Source organism: Buteo buteo, chromosome Z, assembly GCF_964188355.1.
Source record: "Buteo buteo chromosome Z, bButBut1.hap1.1, whole genome shotgun sequence".
NCBI classification, from domain to species: Eukaryota; Metazoa; Chordata; class Aves; order Accipitriformes; family Accipitridae; genus Buteo; species Buteo buteo.
The window spans coordinates 1,739,542-1,760,382 of record NC_134204.1 but is presented as its reverse complement, the minus strand read 5'-3'; the positions used below and the strand labels follow the sequence as shown (position 1 = coordinate 1,760,382).

The 20,841-nt window shown below is 41.1% G+C and overlaps 1 protein-coding gene across 1 annotated transcript in view; it reads right to left on the bottom strand.

The window, feature by feature from the left end:
* Positions 1-7,280: 7,280 nt before the first annotated feature.
* The window catches only part of MBD2 (methyl-CpG binding domain protein 2), a 42,500-nt gene continuing 28,939 nt past the window's right edge, over positions 7,281-20,841 (bottom strand). The window contains exons 4-7 of the mRNA XM_075020870.1: positions 19,029-19,119; positions 18,110-18,287; positions 9,927-10,067; positions 7,281-7,755 (exon numbers count right to left, since the gene is read on the bottom strand). Coding sequence (XP_074876971.1) covers positions 9,938-10,067; positions 18,110-18,287; positions 19,029-19,119 — 399 coding nt within the window. The 3' untranslated portion in view covers positions 7,281-7,755; positions 9,927-9,937. The remainder of the gene's footprint in view (positions 7,756-9,926; positions 10,068-18,109; positions 18,288-19,028; positions 19,120-20,841) is intronic.

Below are 20,841 nucleotides of genomic sequence, written 5' to 3'. Positions count from 1 at the left end.
ATTTTATTAGTATTATAGTTAGGAGTTAATGTGCAAATAATGGCATGTTTATGGCTGTTTTCATCGGCCCCTCGAGGCTTGCTCCTGCAGCGGTGGGAACCAGCGGGGAGGCCGGGTGAGGTGCGGGACGCGGCACGAAAGCTCGATTTGAACACAGAGCTGCCTTGCTTTCCAACCACTTTAAAAATAACCTCAGCTAAAGCCCGTTAGAGTCAACTGGGTTTTTTCCTTGAGTGTTTTTTTTGAGTTTGGTATGAGAAGAATGTTGATAACACACTGGTGTTTTCAGCTGTTGCTAAGTCATGTTTAGACCAAGTCAAGGATTTTTCAGCTTCTCATAACCAGCCAGCGAGAAGGCTGGAGGGGCACAACAAGTTGGGAGGGGACACAGCCAGGGCAGTGACCCAAACTGGCCACAGGGGTATTTCATTCAGGGTTTTACATAACTGCAGCTTATTGTTTGTCAAATTTATTTGTGACCATATAAAGCTAAACTACACCAAGAGTACTAAAACTTTAGCCAAAAGTATTAACAATCTATTTTTTTTAAGGATACAGGAGAATGATGAAGATTGTTAATGATAAATTCAAATGCAGCTGGACTGTGGCGAGGCACTGTCCAGGAGAGCGTGCCCCCCAGCACCCTGCCCGGCCGAGGTCCGAGGGAAACAAGGTTGCTCGCTGTCCTGGTTTCGGCTGAGATAAGAGTTAGTTTTCTTTCTAGTAGCTGGTACAGTGCTGTGTTTTGGGTTCAGTATGTGAAGAATGTTGATAACACACTGATGTTTTCAGCTGTTGCTCAGTAGTGTTTATACTAAGTCAAGGATTTTTCAGCTTCTCATGCCCAGCCAGCGAGAAAGCTGGAGGGGGGCACGAGAAGTTGGCACAGGACACAGCCAGGGCAGTGACCCAAACTGGCCACAGGAGTATTCCATGCCATATGGCACCATGCCCAGTATAGAAACTGGGGGGAGTGGGGCTGGGGGGATCGCGGCTTGGGGACTAACTGGACGTCGATCAGCAGGTTGTGAGCAATTGCATTGTGCATCACTTGTATATTCCAATCCTTTTATTATCATTATTGTTATTTTATTGTTGTTATTATTCTCATTATTACTTTCTTCTTTTCTGCTCCATTGAACTGCTGTCAACCCACAAGTTTTACTTTATTTTCCCGATTCTCTCCCCCATCCCACTGGCTGGGGGGGCGAGTGATGCTCACACGGTGCTTTAGCTGCTGGCTGGGGTTACAGCACGGCACCGACCACCCACCTACCACCCTCCCTCCCCGTGTACGCTTCTGGGGGGGGCTGGCTGAGGGCTTTTCCCACCTCGTCCTCCAGCACAGGCAGTGCCGGGCGCTGCCGGAGCAGGCTGACGGCTTCGTTTCTGGGTACAGCCCAGCGCGGTGCCTCCGCCGGCCGATTGCTGGAGCTGCACCGACCTCTAGAGGCTTCGGCCCCCATTGCCGACCCCGGCAGAGCCCGGGGGGGGGCGGCCGCCGGTTTTGCCCCCCTGTAGGGAAGGGATTGCAGGGGGCCGAGGGGGGGGGGGGGACGTGTCCCGACCGCCTTCGGCTTTGTCCCGCCTGCTCTGCTGCTGCCCGAAGGCTGCGGGCAGCGGGGAGCCGGGGAGGGCTTGCAAGTTTGGGGGGGCAGAAATTGGGAAATCTGTAAGATTCCCCCCCGGGGAAAGCGAGGGAGGCTCATCTGCCGGCGGGGCGGCGAATGTCGTGGGTTAACCCCAGCCAGCAGCTAAGCACCACTCACTGCCCCCCCCCCCCCCGCAATGGGATGGGGGAGAGAATCGGGGGGAAAAAAAAGTAAAACTCTCGGGTTGAGATGAGAACAGTTTAATAGGGCAGAAAAGACAAAACTAATAATGATAACACTAAGAAAATTACAATAGTAATAATAAAAGGATTGGAATATACAAGTGCTGCACAATGCTATCGCTCACCACTCGCCAACCGATGCCCAGTTAGTTCCCGAGCAGCGATCCCCCCAGCCCCACTCCCCCCAGTTCATATACTGGGCATGGTGCCGTGGTACCTCCCAACTTGTGCCCCTCCAGCCTTCCTGCTGGCTGGGCGTGAGAAACTGAAAAATCCTTGACTTGGTATAAACACTACTCAGCGACAACTGAAAACATCGGTGTGTTATCAACATTCTTCTCACACTGAACCCAAAACACAGCACTGTACCAGCTACTAGGAAGAAAACTAACTCTTATCTCAGCCGAAACCAGGACAGCTGCCAGTGCCCGGACATCTTCTCAGGCCCATTTATTTATAGCCTGTTGGAAAAAACAGTAACCATCCCTACCCAGTCCCAGAAAATGTGTTGCCACACATCCCTGTTTTAAGTAGATCTCTCTCCAGTTTAGACTACTTGGTCATTAGCATTTAATTGATTTCAGGACCAACGCATGAGTGCAGATTTTAACAGCAAAGCTGGACCTCTCATCCAAAGCAGCATTAAGTACCCAAACGAAGATACTAACCCTGGAAGTGCACTGAAGATGCAACCAGTGATGCATCCAATGAAGCGAGCTCAGCTTTAATCGAGAAGTCATTAAACTTTTGACATAAAAGCTAGGAAAAAGCCAGTCTTTCCAGTGTAGATATAAAAATGAAAGCTTGTGCCTAGGTTCTTCTAAAGTCAATGAAAAAGCAGCTGCTCATTTCATTAAGGTGTATTTTAGCACCCCCAAAAGACTATTGCATTCTTCTTAAGCAACATCTGCCTCAAAAGATACACGATGTGAAAGGCGATGCATACTCATGCACCAAAACGTGTCCCGCATCCCTAACACCCATCCCTTTGTAAAGATGCTGTTCTGAGGGTGTTCCGGAGGGGCACACAGCGTCAGTGGCATTTGCCGCGTTACCCAGCGTATGCTTTTTTCTCAAAAGTGGCGACACATTCTGCACCACGGCTTTTCTCAAGTTGGCTTTTGGACTTAATCTCCAGCCAAACCACAAAGGAAGGAGGGGGGAGAGTTGAGCATTTTGCTGCCTGAGAAACAATTCCACCCCCCCCGAGAACCAATTCCACCCCCCTGAGAACACAAAGAACTACTTATATAAGAGTACCTGATTTTATCTTGGTTGTATTAAAGAGGCTGTTTCAGATTTAAAGGTGATCTTAATTTCACTTTAAGTGTGCCCAGTGAATCTCTATAGTCTGTCCCTGCAAACAGAGTATGTACATGCATGGCAAGTCTGCAGCTACCCCTATATATGAAACGCAAGCCACTTCCATGCACAAAATACACCATAAATAATGTATTTGATACATAAAAGACAACAATAATTGCTTAATTTAGACCATATTTGTGTTCCTCCGAGGACTTAATGTTAAGGCAGGTAATGTAAACAAACTCCAAATAACCATGGAGGGGAGATCTGGGTGAGTTGTGCTACAACCAGTTCTCCGGTCAGCAACCTCCAGTGTCTCCAGGGAAGAACTACAAACAGAAGATGGAGGAAACTGTTTCGATGCTCCTTCATTTAAGGAGCCTGACCTAAACTGCTGATCTCACATTAAATACAGGTATTTCATGACAGTACCTTTAACAGTTTACTTTACAAAGCAGTCCTTGATGAGGACCGGGGAAGAGAGAGGAGGAGAAATCCCAGTGACTGATGAAGGGAACGGACTCATTTTTTAAGGAACTGTAGCAACTAAATAACATGCATGAGTTGCAAATCATATTTATTACCAAAAAGTTCAATATAAACCAGCAGGTGAACATGTCCCTGCTGGAAAGAAAAGCAGAAATGAGTGTCGTACTGCGTATACAGCAGGCAGGTTTAATGCTCTGGGAGGAAAACTCTGCTTGCACAGCGAGATGCAATCACTCATGTGTCAATGGTTGGCAGAAGTCTGCGGGCAACCTGATCACAGCCTTCCTTTCTGCACGTACTTGGTGGCAGAGGTTGAGAGCACTCTACAACCAGACCTCGGAGTAGGGACAGAAAACTTTCCTGAAGCAAATGTAGTGTTTGCCAAGCCTTTAATTCTTACAATAAGTGAAGGGAATTGCAGCTCGCACAGTGGGATTTCCAAATTGCTGTCTGCACGCAGGAGATGCTCTCTGCCTGGTACAACACGATGCTGGAGTTACCCCCGTGCTCAGAGACACCGTTTCATTCCTTAGAATACAACATGGTTGTGGTAGCTACATCGGAGAACGCAGCAGAGCAGTAAGTGACGCCGATGGAATGGCAGCAGCTTGTCAAGAGAAACAAGAAGTTCCCCTTCCCATCCTGCTGCAGATAAAGGAGCTGCTGAGCCCTTGGCTCAGTCGTCTGCTCTGCAGAGGAGAAGAGCTCATCTTTGGATCCAAGCAGTGCTTTGGGTGTTCTTGTGCTAGTGAATACTGAGAAAATAGAGATGAATTGTGGTTTTGAGCTCGTTTTGACTTTGCTTTTGAAAGCGGCTGGCAGACTTGTTGATGCGCACAGGCTGGGTGCTGTTAACTTTCAGAATTCTTCAGATAAGAATTGCTCCTTCCAATAGGAACTGAATCATTTGTGTTTTCTTGTTTTGACACCTGCTTCTATATGAAAAAGTGCATTCAGGGTTTTACATTAACTGTAGCCTATCATTTGTCAAATTTATTTGTGACAGTATAAAGCTAAACTACACTAAGAGTACTAAAACTTTAGCCAAAATTATTAATAATCTATTTTTTTAAGGTGTCCTGGTTTCAGCTGGGATGGAGTTAATTGTCTTCCTAGTAGCTGGTACAGTGCTGTGTTTTGGGTTCAGTATGAGAAGAATGTTGATAACACACTGATGTTTTCAGTTGTTGCCAAGTAATGTTTAGTCTAAATTCAAGGGTTTTTCAGCTTCTCAAGCCCAGCCAGCAAGAAGGCTGGAGGGACACAACAAGTTGGGAGGGGACACAGCCAGGGCAGCTGACCCAAACTGGCCAGAGGAGTATTCCATACCATATGGCATCATGCCCAGCATAGAAACTGGGGGGAGTGGGGCTGGGGGGATTGCCGCTCGGGAACTAACTGGGCATCGGTCAGCAAGTGGTGAGCAGTTGCATAGTGCAGCACTTGAATATTCCGACCCTTTCATTATTATTATTGTCATTTTATTCATGTTATTATTATCATTTTTAGTTTCTTCTTTTCTGTTCTATTAAACTGTTCTTATCTCAACCCGCGAGTTTTACTTCTTTTCCCGCTTTTCTCCCCCATCCCACTGGGGGGGGGGGCAGTGAGTGAGCAGCTGCATGGTGCTTAGTTGCTGGCTGGAGTTAAACCACAACATAAGGGTATAAGAGAATGATGAAGATTGTTAATGATAAATTCAAATGCAGCTGGACTATGGCAAGGCAGTGTCCAGGAGAGCGTGCCCCCCAGCACCCTGCCCGGCCGAGGTCCGAGGGAAACAAGGTTGCTCGCTGTCCTGGTTTCGGCTGAGATAAGAGTTAGTTTTCTTTCTAGTAGCTGGTACAGTGCTGTGTTTTGGGTTCAGTAGGAGAAGAATGTTGATAACACACTGATGTTTTCAGTTGTTGCTCAGTAGTGTTTATACTAAGTCAAGGATTTTTCAGCTTCTCAAGCCCAGCCAGCGAGAAAGCTGGAGGGGGGCACGAGAAGTTGGCACAGGACGCAGCCAGGGCAGTGACCCAAACTGGCCACAGGAGTATTCCATGCCATATGGCACCATGCCCAGTATAGAAACTGGGGGGAGTGGGGCTGGGGGGATTGCTGCTTGGGGACTAACTGGACGTCAATCAGTGGGTGGTAAGCAATTGCATTGTGGATCACTTCTATATTCCAATCCTTTTATTATTATTACTGTTATTTTGTATGTAAGACCAGGACAAATCTCCTGGCCCCAAGGGCATTAAGTGTTAATATTGGTCTAATAAACAGCAAAAAACTACAAGGCACAGTTAAACAGTTACTATTAAGAATCATCTTTCTTCTGAAAGAACTGTATCTGCTTTTTGCTCTTAAATGAAATATTTTAATCGGGAAGAGCCTTTTAAAGCCACTTCTGTGCTGGTTTTATTGCACTTTAACATACAGTCGTGTGAAGAGTAACGTCATCCCTAAAATGAGACTGTATTGTACAGCTACACAGGAGAAGTCACTCACATCCCTGTTCATGAACAATTTGATCAGTAATTATGCAATACAACTCTGGAATTAGAACAAGTATAAGCTGTTCTTAAATTCAACTAATTATCAATGGTGATGGGTTTTCACTCACCTTCACGCAAGCTCTACTTTCTGAGTTTTATCTGTTAAACCCTTAACTTGCATTCTGAAAAGTTACTAGGTAGTGCAGTGTACATACATTCCCAAAAAGCAATCTTTATGAAATTCACCAAATAATGATAACCTGTTGTGAACATAGCTTCTTTCCAATTTTACAGAAGCCTGTTAGTAACAGGCTCCCTTCTTTTCACGAGGAGAGAGTTTGATTGCCCCCACTCTGAGACCAGGCTGGAAAAGACCAGATCCATTATTCTCTTTTATTCTGCCCAATTATAAACTAAAGGAAGCTCCTTCAGAAAAATGACAAATTGTCTTGATTCCCAGCCCCCAGCCATCCCAGGAAACCTGCAGTAAGATCACCTGTCTCTCTGCTTTCCCTCTTGTGACCAGTATTGTGTAGACAGAAGAAAGACTCCAGAGGCGATGGAAAAGCTCCCCCACCGTGGGCTGCAGAGCAGTACAATACGTTACTAGTCGTGGAGAAACAGATGTTATGCTAACCTTGGAACTATTCCGACCTGCCAGGCAATTTAGTCTTTAAATCTCCAGGGAAGTCACGCAAACCTGCTCAGTTTTTTTGATTATTTCTGAGTTTTCTGATTAACTGTGCAAGACCCAACTCAGTTCACAGAAAACTTAGCGGTGCGGTGCCGTAGGCCATCCTGATGTCCTAACTGCTTTGTCTAGGTAGACAGAAACAAGCCCAAGTTTTGGCACCTGCTGCATTCTGCACTGCAGACACTTTCTTTACGGTCTCACTGTGACCTCAAAGCAGAACTCTGTAAAGTCATGCTGGCTACTTATTTTTAGCAGTCTTCTTTCTCAGAGGAAATATGCAATTGTACTTCACCTCGGCTGAAAAATCCACAACTGCTCCCGAGTTCAGACAGATTTCCTGAGGCAGTGCTCTGGGCAAAGACAGTACTTGTTGATATACGCCTTTCCCAGCCTCTCCAGTACCTGGCCAAGGGAACACTGAAATATGAGCAGCGACATTCTTTGCTTACTCTATCCACAACACAACAAGTTTTCAATTGCTTGGAATATAATCATTTATTTATCTTTACAGTGATGACGGAAGAATGTACAGGTTTTTTCACCCATAGGTATAAAAATCTGTTTATATACAGAGTCACAATAATCTTTAATTGGGAAATCATTCTGTTCTCCTGATCCATTCTTACTAAAAACCACAGGAAAAACAAATATTTAGTACAGGCAATATAATTCCAGTAGGTTTGCAACCTGGCATCAAAAGCTCAGCTTTAGATTAAGGGTAACGTTTGATACTTAAAAAAGGACTTTAAGTCATAGGACACAAAATAAAGTTGCTTTTCAAATAAGATATATACATCAAAAATAGGAGTCTAGAAAAGGCATTGGTTTTAATGCTATTAGAAAGCTATATAAATGTGCATGGGTCCATTTCTTCTTGTAACGAAAGACCGAAGGAGAAAGTGCCTCTGTCTTATAGGAAGTTCCTCCTGGGATAAGTCAGTTAAAAGTACCTGTAAAAGAGAAAGAAGTAACCCCTTTTGGAAAAGTAAAGGCTGATGGTTGCATCAGTTAGAATGAGTTTGTTGGAGCAGTTACAGCTGTGTTTCAGTTCAATATTAAGAGCACACCATAAATAGTTCATAAGTGGGTAACAAAAAATTAATACAATGTAAGTAGCTACTCAGTTGTTAAGAGTCCCACAGATGCCTATTTACTTCTTCATTAAGCACAACCCACATACATAACATGCTTTTAACATCCAGCCTCTTTCACCACACACCCTCCTGGCACATTACCAAGGCTTCTGTAGTTCTTCATTACGGCCTTAAATCGCTTTCTGAATTCTTGTTTTTTAAATACAGCATAATGTGTACATGAGAAGTTTCTTAATATAAAAACATCATACTGGAGCATTAGTCTGTATAAAGGAAAAAACCATTGCCTCTTGCAAGCTACTTCACGTTACCTAATCCACTTACTCAAAAATCTTTTTCAAGTCTATAATTAAAGCCACTAGGGCAAAAAAAGCAGTTTTACAGAACACAGCCAACACATGTACATTTACATGTACATTGGTTATGTACATGTAAATAGGTAATCAGTTCACAAGTTGATGAAACTCACGGTCTACTGATCCAACTGATTTCTGCAGAGAACTACAGTACCAGTGCAAAAATAACCACTTCTACAAATAGATTTATGAATCCATTACAAAATAATTATTTTATGCTAAATTAAAAAATTCAAAATGACAATTTGATTCTAAAATGGCAAAGGTTTGAAGTTTCACATTTTAAAACAATGTTCTTTCTTGACTTCCTTTAAAGTTATCCATAATTAGACTTTTATAGCAGAAATACTCAGGGATTAAAAGTTTAATAGTAAATAGCTGTAACTTGAAGTCATTAAAAGATTCCAGTAGCCTGGAAAATATCCAAGGTTATTGGCCTGTTAAGTGGCCAGTAAACAACACTGGCAAATAGCTCTTGTCCACAACTTAAAGATCAAATTTCCCTTTATGTTGCACTGACACTGTAAATAACAAAAATGACTGTGCATTAGAAACATGAGTGTTCAGGGGCTGGTGGGTACATTATGAATACATTTTGTTTCTAATTGTAAGAATTTACATAAGCAACACACCCTTCTATCTGAAGTGGTGACCTAGTGCGCAGTCCAGATATGAGTGCAAAAATAACATCTGGTTGTTGGCTGCGCCAGGCTTATATTCTTCATATAGGGGGGAGCCAGAGCACCATGGAATTACCACTCTATGCTATGGGTTGAATACCAGTTTGAAGGTTTAGCAGCCTTGCTAAAGCAGGTCACAGCCTGGAAACTCCCATCCTATGTCTACAAGTTACCTAAACATAGTATTCATAGTTGTATAAAAGTTAATTCCTTTGTAACTGTCAAATAGGAAATCCATACATTCTTGCCCCTTGTGTGTAGTAACTCCAGAACAAAAAAACAGAAATTAATTCCTTTAAAATTACACAACCATCTTCAGACAGAATTCTTAGTTGTTAAAACTTCAGCTAACTCCTTATGAAAAGCTCAGATCTCAAAGCTGCCCACTTCCATAAAGGAGCACTGCCAGCTCAATGGAAACAAGAGAATGAATTACCATTCTTCTGCAGGTGATTAAAAAAAAATTTTTTTTTAAGTAACTGTTTGGCAAATCCACAGATCAGTACTGTAAACAGGTGTAAGATACAAGAAGATGCCTTGGAAAATTAATTTGTAGAGGTATTATCCATTTAAAAATAAATAGAAAAGTTTCAGAAGCTTCTTATGTAATTCTACTAGATTAAATTTTGAAGAACAGAAAAAGGCCAGTTACTTTGCTTGCTTTATCCCAGTCTGACATCAAGTATTTATTAAGTGCCAGAAAATATACCTGCAATGGTTTCTAGAGACCGTGTCTTTGCTGTAAAAGCTGAAAAACACTGTTTTTTCCTCCCTGGTGATCTGTGTAGCATTTAATGTGAGGATGTTCATATCTATATATGCAAAATCACCCTAGTGTTTTGCTGATATAGGGCATGTCAGCTAACATACGTGCAGCATGAAAGCAGGACTGCTTGCGTGTGATATACTACTGTCCACCGAATGACTGCTGAGTGGCTGCCAGCAGCCAAGAGGTAAATCTCAGAGTGTGCCTCCAGGAGATCTGACTCACCTGATTTCTTTTTATGCTTCATCTCCATTATCCATTTCTACATCTATATCTTTTGTTGTATCAGCTGCTCGTGATAAAATGTCTGCCATTAGTGCTTCCTCCAGTTTTTTGCGCACTTGTTGCACCCGCTCTTCTTGTTTTCTGAAGGGAGAGAAGGGAAGAAGGGGCAGAAATGTTAATCCTTCAAGTATACTAGTAGGCTGGGAGCATAACACTTGCATAAACAATGACTCAGGACTGGTTTCTCAACTCTCATTTTAACTTAGAAGAGAATATGATAGAATAGTTCCAGTTGGAAGGGACCTGCAATGATTATCTAGTCCAACTGCCTGACCCCTCCAGGGCTTACCAAAAGTTAAAGCATATTATTAAGGGCATTGTCCAAATGCCTCTTAAACACTGATAGGCTTGGGGCATCGACCACCTCTCTAAACCCTTACTAGACTAGTTCTATTACCTTCACACATACACAGGCACACAGGTAGTGCTTGGCTCTAAAACCGAGAGCACTCTGAGCCAGAAACCTCTCTGTTTTAGCATGCATGGTTTACTTTCCCTCATACAGAGACAGAAGGATTGAATGTGACATATGATCTTCCACTCTCAGATCAGATACTTGAAAAGGCCAAACAGAAAGTTAATGGAGCAGTATCCCACTGGACTATCTTTGTCAGACTGTTCTTTGTTTTTTTATTTTTTGGCAGAGACATATTAGAGTAGATCACCGAAAATTGTAGCAGGAGATTCCCATCATGAGCATTATAAAGGAGATCTGAGGCAATCTCCCTCTTTCCCAGTGTAAGGGTGTGTACACCAGGAGCACCTTTACAGGATGGTGGGGCACTGAGTAGGTTCCTAGGTGCTCAAAGAACCACTCCCAAGTCCCACACAATGCGTGTGCAGGGGAAGAACCTCAAGGAGCTTCACTGTTTCCATTTATTTATTTAATTACTCCTACCTATCTACTCAGTCTTATCTACTAAGCAACAATGCATTTAAAATGGCAGCAACTTCTGCTGAAACAAAGGCTTATTTCCCTGGGGAAAATTAATTAAAAAATACTGCCTTGATATCAATATAAATTTAAGATATTTTGATTCAATGTTTAGTTTGGAAGGTAATACTTAGCTTTCAAATGTTAACAGAAAACAAGAAGTCCTCTTTTGAAGTTTTCCCAAGAGAACGCAAATTTTGCATCAGACCCAGGGGTTTTTTACATGAAAATCCACTTGTTCTATCAAGCTATGTTTTCCAAAAAAGAAAATCTTTCAACAAAATATACACTTAAAAATGGCCAGAACTCATCAGAAGCAGACACAGGAAAACATTCATTAGTGCCACAAACTCCCTGTGGCTATTTAGGATGGCAGGACAGATATAAAGAACATCAAATCTTAAAAGAGCAGGAGTGATATCCAACATGCTCCACAGAAGCCAGAAGCCTCTGAAGAGCACCAGCCTCTAAGGCTACTCAGTTCTACGGCTGCAACCACTACCAGCACTCCCTAAGTACTTCAGAGGGGGCTGTCTGCTTACAGAGATAGCAAAAGGACAAAAAAAAAAACAAAACAAGCTAGCAGTTCCATACAGAACTTGTTTTCTATCTTCCAGCTGTTTTCTACCCTTGTTTTCTATCTTCCAATACACAGCTTACTGTCCCAGAGGTGTTAACTTTCAATGCCTAGAGAGTGATGTTCAAACCCTGGGGCAGAGAACCGAACAAAACCAAAGATGCCTTATCTTTTGCAGAACCTGTGACAAAGGAGAAATAAAAGTTAGAGTAACAAATTCAGTATTTGTTAATCGAATGACAATGATCCCAAGGGCACACAAAAGCTGAAATACAATTTTTAAAAAAAACAGTAATAAAACGTTGCCACCATCTCACTGTTGGAATACACTGTGAACTGGTCAAAGATTATGGAAAATAAATAGTCAGAGCATATTTCATTTTTCCCCTTTTTGGCTTTCGAATTTTGACTTTAAGACTTTAGGATCTTTCCACAATCCACAGCCTACAAACTCCACTGAAACAGGCTTCAGATTACAGTCAATAGCCATTTACACCATCTCATGGTTTAACCCCAGCCAGCAGCTAAGCACCACGCAGCTGCCCACTCACTCCCCCCCCACCCAGTGGGATGGGGGAGAGAATCAGAAAAAAAACCCCAAACACTCGTGGGTTGAGATAAGAACAGTTCAATTGAACAGAAGAAACTAATAATAATAATGATAACACTAAGAAAATGACAATAATAATAATAATAAAAGGATTGGAATATACAAGTGATGCACAATGCAATTGCTCATCACCCACCAACCGATGCCCAGTTAGTCCCGAAGCAGCGATCCCCCCAGCCCCACTCCCCCCAGTTCATATACTGGGCATGGTGCCATGGTACCTCCCAACTTGTTGTGCCCCTCCAGCCTTCCTGCTGGCTGGGCGTGAGAAGCTGAAAAATCTTGACTTGGTATAAACACTACTCAGCGACAACTGAAAACATCGGTGTGTTATCAACATTCTTCACATACTGAACCCAAAACACAGCACTGTACCAGCTACTAGGAAGACAATTAACTCTATCCCAGCCGAAACCAGGACACACCAGCAGATCCCTTCACTAGATTCCCAGTGAATTAGCCCATACTCAGGGCTAATTTAGGCTATGATGATAAATACGAACACTTACTGACAGCATGTTTTAAAAAGTGACTGAATGAACAAATCAGAGAGAAGAAAGCTGCTGAAATATCTTTATAAAGCTCCCTTTTAGAGTGCAAAGAAAATTCCAATGAACTAAAACACAGTAAGGACACATCCCCACTCATAAAAAATGGCTCAGGAATTAAATGTAAATGTTCCTTCATCATGGTTCTAGTCACTGGGCATTTTAAGTGTATGTCCTGGAAAAGCCCTGAACTATCACATATTCAGTGAACATATGGGAAATATCAATCCTCACTTTGTCAAAAAAGTCTCAGGGCATTTAGACAACCTTGACCACTTCGTAACCTGAATTAAGCCATGAACAGCTGAGCTGGGAGAAAAAGGAGGCCCGTTCCAGGCTGTGAATATTTAACATCAATGTGTATCAGAGAATGTACTTGCCAGAAAGCACACAAAAAGTTTATCTGGAACATCCTTTCTTTCTTGGTGCCACAAGGTCCTTTCCTGCTTTACTCTTCAGTGAGTCTGCTGTCCAGAGATGGAATCTAACATAAAGGCCAGCAAGTATCTTGATATATCAACTTTGAGGAGTTGGGCACAAAATAATCATAAGATTTACCACCTCATTAAGGCTCCTTTATTTGAGGTCTTCTTTTAAATGTACTTAACTATGTTGATGAAGTTTTGAAAAATATATGCTGAAGCATAAGCTCAGCCTGTCCTAGATTTTGGGATCATTATCCTGATTTTTAACAAGCCACTTCCTATCATCTCAGACATATAACTGTAGTATTTAACTCTCACAATACACAGAAGTGACAGCCAGTTTTCTGTATCTCAGACTAGCTTCTGTTATTAAGGGCCCAGGTTCCCTATTTACAGTGTATGCGGCCTTCTCCAGAGGTTACTCCCAGGTCTTGCTTCTCAAACTCATGTGAAGACACAGCCTTCCCCAGTTATCTCATTTCCAAATTTTCAGCCAGCCAGCTGATCTCTGAGGGAGCAACAACCAAAAAATAATTCACAGCACTCTCAGTCCTGAAAAGTTTGGTGTTCTAGCACAGTTTTTAAGTATTAAAAACATAGTTCTTTTTATACAAGTAATATGACTTTCAAAGCACATGAACTACGAAGAGCGAATGTTTAAGGGCAAACAACAAGAAAACACTACTAACAAGAAGTGCTCATCTTTAACACTAAGCAAAGCTCTAGGACTTGGAGAGTCTCCATTCAATTTGATTCATTTTACTTCTTATGCTAGTTTATCACAGCAGTATTAAGTAAAACTACTTTAGTCCATTACGTCAACAGGGTTAGCAGTGCTGCCAGGGAAGGCAAGCGTGCTGCCCACAAGTGCCCACTCTTCGCTACTGGCCCTCAGCCCTTCAGCTCCACAGCTCCCTGGCAGCATCCCACACAACAGCAGCCTGCGCTGATCCTTCTCACCTCCCCAGCTGCATCACTCGCTTATAAGCAGCTCCCTGGCCACATGCTCTTTTCAGCCTTCCTCCCAGCAAGACACAGTCCTCATCCTTTAGTTTAAGTACTATTGCCTTCAAAAACAAGCTAAAATTAAAGACTCATTACTCCTAACACAGAAATCCGCAAGCCCCTAATTCCAATTCTGACCTTATGTTCAGTGGAGAACTGCTTTATACAACAGGATTGTGCATAGCTCTGCATTCAGATGATTGCCTTAGTGCTTAGCACGATTTTATTTGTCCTTACTACTTGCACTCTTCTCAGCCCACACAACTAAGTGAAGCATGCATGCTTTAATGGCATGTGTGATTCCACACTACTGTTATGCAACTAAACTATGATACTGTGCCAACCTCCCCTCTGATTTCTTCCTCTATTTTTCTATATTGCTACATCTATTGAGGCTCCATTTGATTCAGTTCCTTATGAGCTGGCACTGTAATATCTACTCTGTCATTGAAATAAAAAAATTGCATATAGCTCTAGTAATAGTATTTAGCTGCAGCAGAAACACAAAGGTATCCTTACATTTAGGATGGATGTCAGGTTAGATGGGAAAAAAGCCACAGAACCAACTTGTCCTTGTCTGAACACCAGTTCCACCTCCTACGCATCAGGAGGGAGGTAATAACCCTTTTACCCTGATCTTGCAGCACATTCAAATACAGTATTTTTTTGGAGACACTCTAATTGAGAGCCATCACTGCAAGTGCTTACAGTAACATTTACTCTGTTTTTATGAAAAACATGCTCTAGAGCTTCTCAGCAGCAGGGATTCCAGAAGTCTTCCACTAACCAGATCTGAGATGCACTGCTGAAAGGAGAATTAATTACTAGTATGTTGACTGTATTTGCTGTATTCTATCAAACTCAGGTTTAGGGGCATCTGCAATTCCCCCCCATACATACACCTCTCCAACACATCACTCCCAAGAGATCTTTCCCATCTTCTCCTCCCATCTCAGCAGAAATTAACCACTGTTGAGACAGCATACTCTAAACGGTAATTACAGAAATTCTCAGATGCCTAGTTACTGTGCTTTCCTGACATACTCTGTATTAAACTCATCTTTAGATCTGGGGTCAGAAAGTTTATCTCATAGCCAATATTGATATGATTATTTAGGGTTTTGCCTCCCTGGAACACACATCATTTTACCTTACAATTTTCTTATTCCTGAGGAGAGCTCAGACTGTGGAAACATTCTCAATCTTTCATTTTCTTCCTTTGGCACATTACAGTTCTTGTGGCTTTGGTCTATCATACTGAAAGTAAGATTTGTACAGGGTATTGAGGAATATTGTGAGGGACTAAGCTACAGCTGACTAGCTTGGATCAAGTTTCATATAGCTTAAGATTCCAACATTCTTAAACCCATGCCAAATAAACTTAGAGATCATTAAACTTTAATTACTCTCCATTCTTGTCTCATGGTAAATACAGCTTAGGTTTTGGACAGATTAACAGGTACTTTTTCTTATCCACGACTGTGCAGAGCATGACATAGTGAGACATACTACATTCATTTTTATGCTTTGGTAAATTTAGCAGGTTATGGCTACCCATAAGAAAAAGCAGAAGTCCTATTACCACCACGCTATTTGAAAACAGCAATTGTCAAAATACCCGAGAAAGCTCAGGAAGAAAACCTACTGGGTGATGGTAAGCGCTCAGCAAAGAACCTAGACTGAGCAAGAGAAAGGGCTGTTGAAAACTGAGAGGCGGGATTTTCAGAAACAACTTACATGCTTTAGGAAAATAAATCCCCTGAAAACTATAAGCTTTAGAAAATCCCATTAAAGAGAGAGACATTTGAAAAGAATGACAGGCTGGACTACGAAGCAGAACACTGCTGTGAGTCAAAAATTAGTTTAATACATTGCAAAACTTCATCCATCTAAGCACAACTAGAAAAAACAATCCACCTATTTGTTATTTTCAAAAGATACCATTCCCCAGTTCATCCCAAAAGAGAGAAACTGGTTAGGGCATTTATCTAGCAGCGACACAAGGGTTGTCACTCTTAACATTTCATGGAAACGGAGGCAACTCAGCAGGGCCGTTGCAAAGAACGTAAGTAGATGCTGGTCAGGAAAGAAGCTACAAAAAGAAGGTGCAAAGTAGCAGTCTGAAGATAAATGATCTCACAGTCTCAGTATGGGAGAAGACAGTTAACAGGGAATTCTAAAAGCCTGCCTCAGGAGGCTAAGATTTGGATGTAGACTACTGGGAACCACACCATACTCATTTTATATACTTACCTTTCACAGGACTAGCATTAAGAAGCCCAGAACTATTCAGAAGGTATATCCCACAACTGAAAAAAGGTGCTTGACCCTAGTGATAAGGAAGCACAGTTGTTTCCTAACCAAGCATTTATAGGAGGTTATTTAACATTTTCCCAGGGAATGTGCTGAACCAAAAGAAGAAATTTTGCATTTTGCTCTGATTATGCAAGAGATTTACCATTATTACATGACCAGTATTACTTCAAGTTAAACATGAGTCAAGCTGACAGCTATTTTATTAGATGTAAACAACTGCTATGATTTCCCTGAATAATTTATAGTAAAAAAGAATATATGGTGGCAACTGACCAGACATCCCCAATTGCAAACTTTTCCTTATCATTATATAAGTTCAGAAAGCAATTGTACCGCTTTCCTTAGTGGTAACAGATGCCATATTCTGATATTACTTCTTCGCGCAATGTGTTTTCTGGAGGGTCTTAAAATGAAAGCCAGCTTCTCACAAACAACATGAAAAGGTAACTTCTAAGAATATTTAATCCTTTTGTAGTGAGCTACCTATGAAGTCATGAACCAGAACAGACACCAAACTGGCAGCATATTCCTAGAGGCTGAGCTGCTCCAGTTCAGAATCTGTGTCCTTCCTGAGTTGCCAGTACTGTCTGACATCAAATTCAGAATCTGCTTTGTAAAAATAACTGAATGACTGCTAAGACAAAAAAGGAATTTTGTTTCCAAAGAATAATAAACGTTATCAAGCACACTAAGAAAGTTTCTCATCCTGCCCTGTAACATTCTGTAGCAAAGCAAGAAATGTTTACCTTCTGAAAGCATCTCAAGTTGAGGTTTAAGAAAATAAAGCGAAGTAAATCCCTAAGCAAAGGACTGGGAATCAGATAATTTTATACCTTAACATTAGCTCTGCAGAAGCTTCAGCTAGCCATCTAGGGCTTAGAAAAGAATGCGACAGTAGTGGACCTTGGTGCCGAGTGAATTCCACTAAGTAGCAAAATCCAAGTTTGGTCTTCAGATTCCCTACGCAACCTGGAATTTAACTAAAAATGTGATACTGAAGGCAGTGTCCATCCCATGAGTTGATTCATCCTAAGCGATACTAAAAAAAAAAATGGATGCCAGATTGTGTCCCGTGTCTTGCCACACTCTGGCAATTAGTCAATGTAACATGAAATCTCTCTCTTCACTCAGTCCTAACCTTGCAATTCAGTGCTGAAGCCCCTGCGTTTAGTACCCAAAAAAGGATGAGTCTTTCTTGGAAAAGAAAGTTAACAGTGCTGCTATTAAAAAACAAAATCTTTGCCCATATGTGAATAGCTCTATCTATGCTCTTCATATCATATCACAATCTCTCACTTTAAGAGAGTGTATTAGCCGCAAAGCTATATGCTGTAGGGGAATATTCTTATTCTCCTTTGTTGAAATTACTTACTTTTTAACTGAGATCAACAAATTAACTTGACCAAACCAGAAATGGGAAGGAAGAAAGCCAATATTGATCATGACTATAGCTTAATGTTTAGGGCACTCTCTTGGGAAAGAAAATGTGAATTATGACTCATACCGTAGTGAATTTTTTATATTACTGTTTTGACCACAAAGAAGAAAAAAACAGGTTTTCATTTTTTCCAGTTACTGAACTTATCAACAGGTACAAGAAAAATGTTCACACTTCTCTTCCTTTATCTCCAGGACTGCACTGAGCCAGGAAGAGATCTACTTTAATTGAACATGCTTTTCGTTTTACTGAAGACTTTATGAAACTTACCTAATGTCATCATCTGTGACTATGAAAGCTTTGCAGAGGGGTTGAGATGTATTAAGCCAGACGGCTGGGTTCTTCTCAACAGCTGCAGAGAGCTGTCCCGTGATAGGTGCAGAACTGGTGTGCAAAGCACTAGCAACAGCTGACAACAGGGTATCGTCATTGTTACCTGGGCCAACTCCTAAAACAAAGACAACTGAATAGTTACCATTCACATTTCATATGTAACTTCCAGTGGCAGAGCTCTTCTCGGTTTGTAAGGCTATGTACACTCATGGGATAACTACCACAGGGTACGTGATTGTATAAGCTCAACAGTTAAATGCAAGTTCTTAAAATGGCTTTGTAATAGCACAGTTCTCATTTAAGTGTAAGTTAGCATTTCAAAAGGCATCTCATTTCTAAAATTGGCTAGGTTTTTTGCTTACACTAACAATTACAGTATCATCAATTTTTTAATCAAGATGATCATACCATAAATTTACCAGTCACATATTGAAACAGGTTTTTTGCAGCTTCATGGTATTAATTCACACCAGCACAGTCTTTGCTTTAACACTACACAGTATTAAATTAATTCTGGAAAACAAACACTGGAGATTTTTACAATACTCAAATTCCCAAGAAAATCTCCCAAGCAGTGGAACAAATTATTAATTTTGAACTATGACTTGAACATATTTTAGATCAACTTTCACCAAGAAGAATGCAGTTCTGAAGTGTGGGATTTTATTAACTACATAAACGAACTAAAAATAAACATAGTTTTGGAGACTGAGGTATTTTGTAAGCAAGAACATTTACAATTTGAAGTTTACTTAATCTGACTGTAACTGAAAACTTAAGAGCATCAAAAACTCTGTCCTTTTTAAGCACAACAACTTTATAGATCTGAAGCAACTGCAGTAAGTGAACACAATACCTTGAAGACCTTTAGGTAGCTCCATGGATTTTATGATTTGTTCACTGACATCCGATGCGCTGAGGCCTTGTAGCCTCTTCTCCCAGAAAAGCTGAAAAAGAGAAAACAAGATTGCTCATTAGAAATAATAAAAAAACCTAAATCAGCTCATGGAAATAAACAGCATTCATGATCAAAACAGCATCAGAACAATAAATGACAGACAGTGCCTAGCAGCTTACAAAACAACCAACCTAACAGTCACGTAAGCTACCAAAAAGATAATATCCTATCTGCTGATGGAGTTTTAGTCATCGGAAACGTATTTGTGTGGAATTATGTAGTGCGTGTTGAGACACTGGAGACAGCTCTGCACGTTGGAGCAGTACAGCTGCACCAACACTAATGCTAATCAGCAGCTATGCCACTTCAGACCTAGGCTAGCTTGGTGACACTGCCCTTTCCAATGCTGCATAGTTCTCTTGACTTATCTGGAAATAGAATCAAATCTCTCCACTTTTAGGAGGATACATGGACTAAATTCAATTTGATTTTACTTTCTATTGCTTTGTTTATTAGCTGGGAACATGTTTCCATTTCTCACAGAACCCTATTTTTTGACCTGACAGATTTTTGTTTAATGATACAGATTTCCCTACTCATTCCTGTCTTACTGGTCTGAATATTCACCCGGAAGTTCCGGGCTGGAGATTAGCCACACCTATTCTTTAAAATGGGCCTTTTCCATTTAGCAAGATAGTGATGAAAGGTAGTTAAAAAGTTGATTTCCATTCCATGGGAAGCTACTTTTAACAAATACTCTTAATAAAGAGGTAAGCAAGAACACAGCAATTTCCTGTGGGAAGGGCATTCCGAAATAGTTTGATTTTTCTGCAGGATATGGGGGAGGGGGGGGAAAAAATCTACTTCTTTTCATGCCTTAAAAATCTGAGACAAAAAACTAGAGAAGCAGTTACTCTCATTCCTAGGAAATTCTTCATTGCAGCTGGGTACGCAAAAGCCTCAGTTTAAGATAGGGCTTTCGAATGTCACATTCTGCTCTAAAACTGGAAGTGAAACAACTGGAGCATTCTCTTTTATCTCCTGTGGAACCTATATTGCTAGTCACACAACATCATAACTGAAGCACTGTGCATCAGTGATTCTTATTCAGAAAAAAAAAAAGTTTCTGAGTTACGAGGTACTAAAGGCAAAGAAAAAAGCAACAAAGAACATCTACCTTAGCATTAAGAGTATACTACTGACTGAAAATAAAACATGCCATTATGCTAAGAAAAATGCAATACTCTCCACAACACGTCTGTACAGTTTTATAAATCGTAGGTTGAATGATACTTGTGTCGTCTGAGATATTACTATGTCATTTTACAGAGATCCACTTATTTAAGCACTCTTCTCTTGACAACAGGACACATTTGTAACCAAGTTTAGATCTAAGTGGCTTAGAAAACTCACACAGTATCACCTAAGTAAGCTTTTCAACTTTTTTGCAAACTCTGACTACACTTCACATGTTCTTGACATCTCCATGATTTGACAGGTTTTTGAAAATACCTGTTGCCACTTGTGTCTCATTTTACTACAGCCACTTAAAACTTCAAATGCTTCCTGTAAACAGACTTGTCGCTCGTAATTAGTATTAATTTTCAACATTGCAACCCAGGTTTGAGCTACGCTGCTAGTTGAGTATCAAGGCACCTCTTTTATCTTGTTAACTGTTAAATATTTAGTACCTCCAGTCATTCACTCCTGCTGTTTACCACTATTGCTAAGCCCCCACCCAAAGAAAGCACTCTAGATGTCTTGCAGCAGT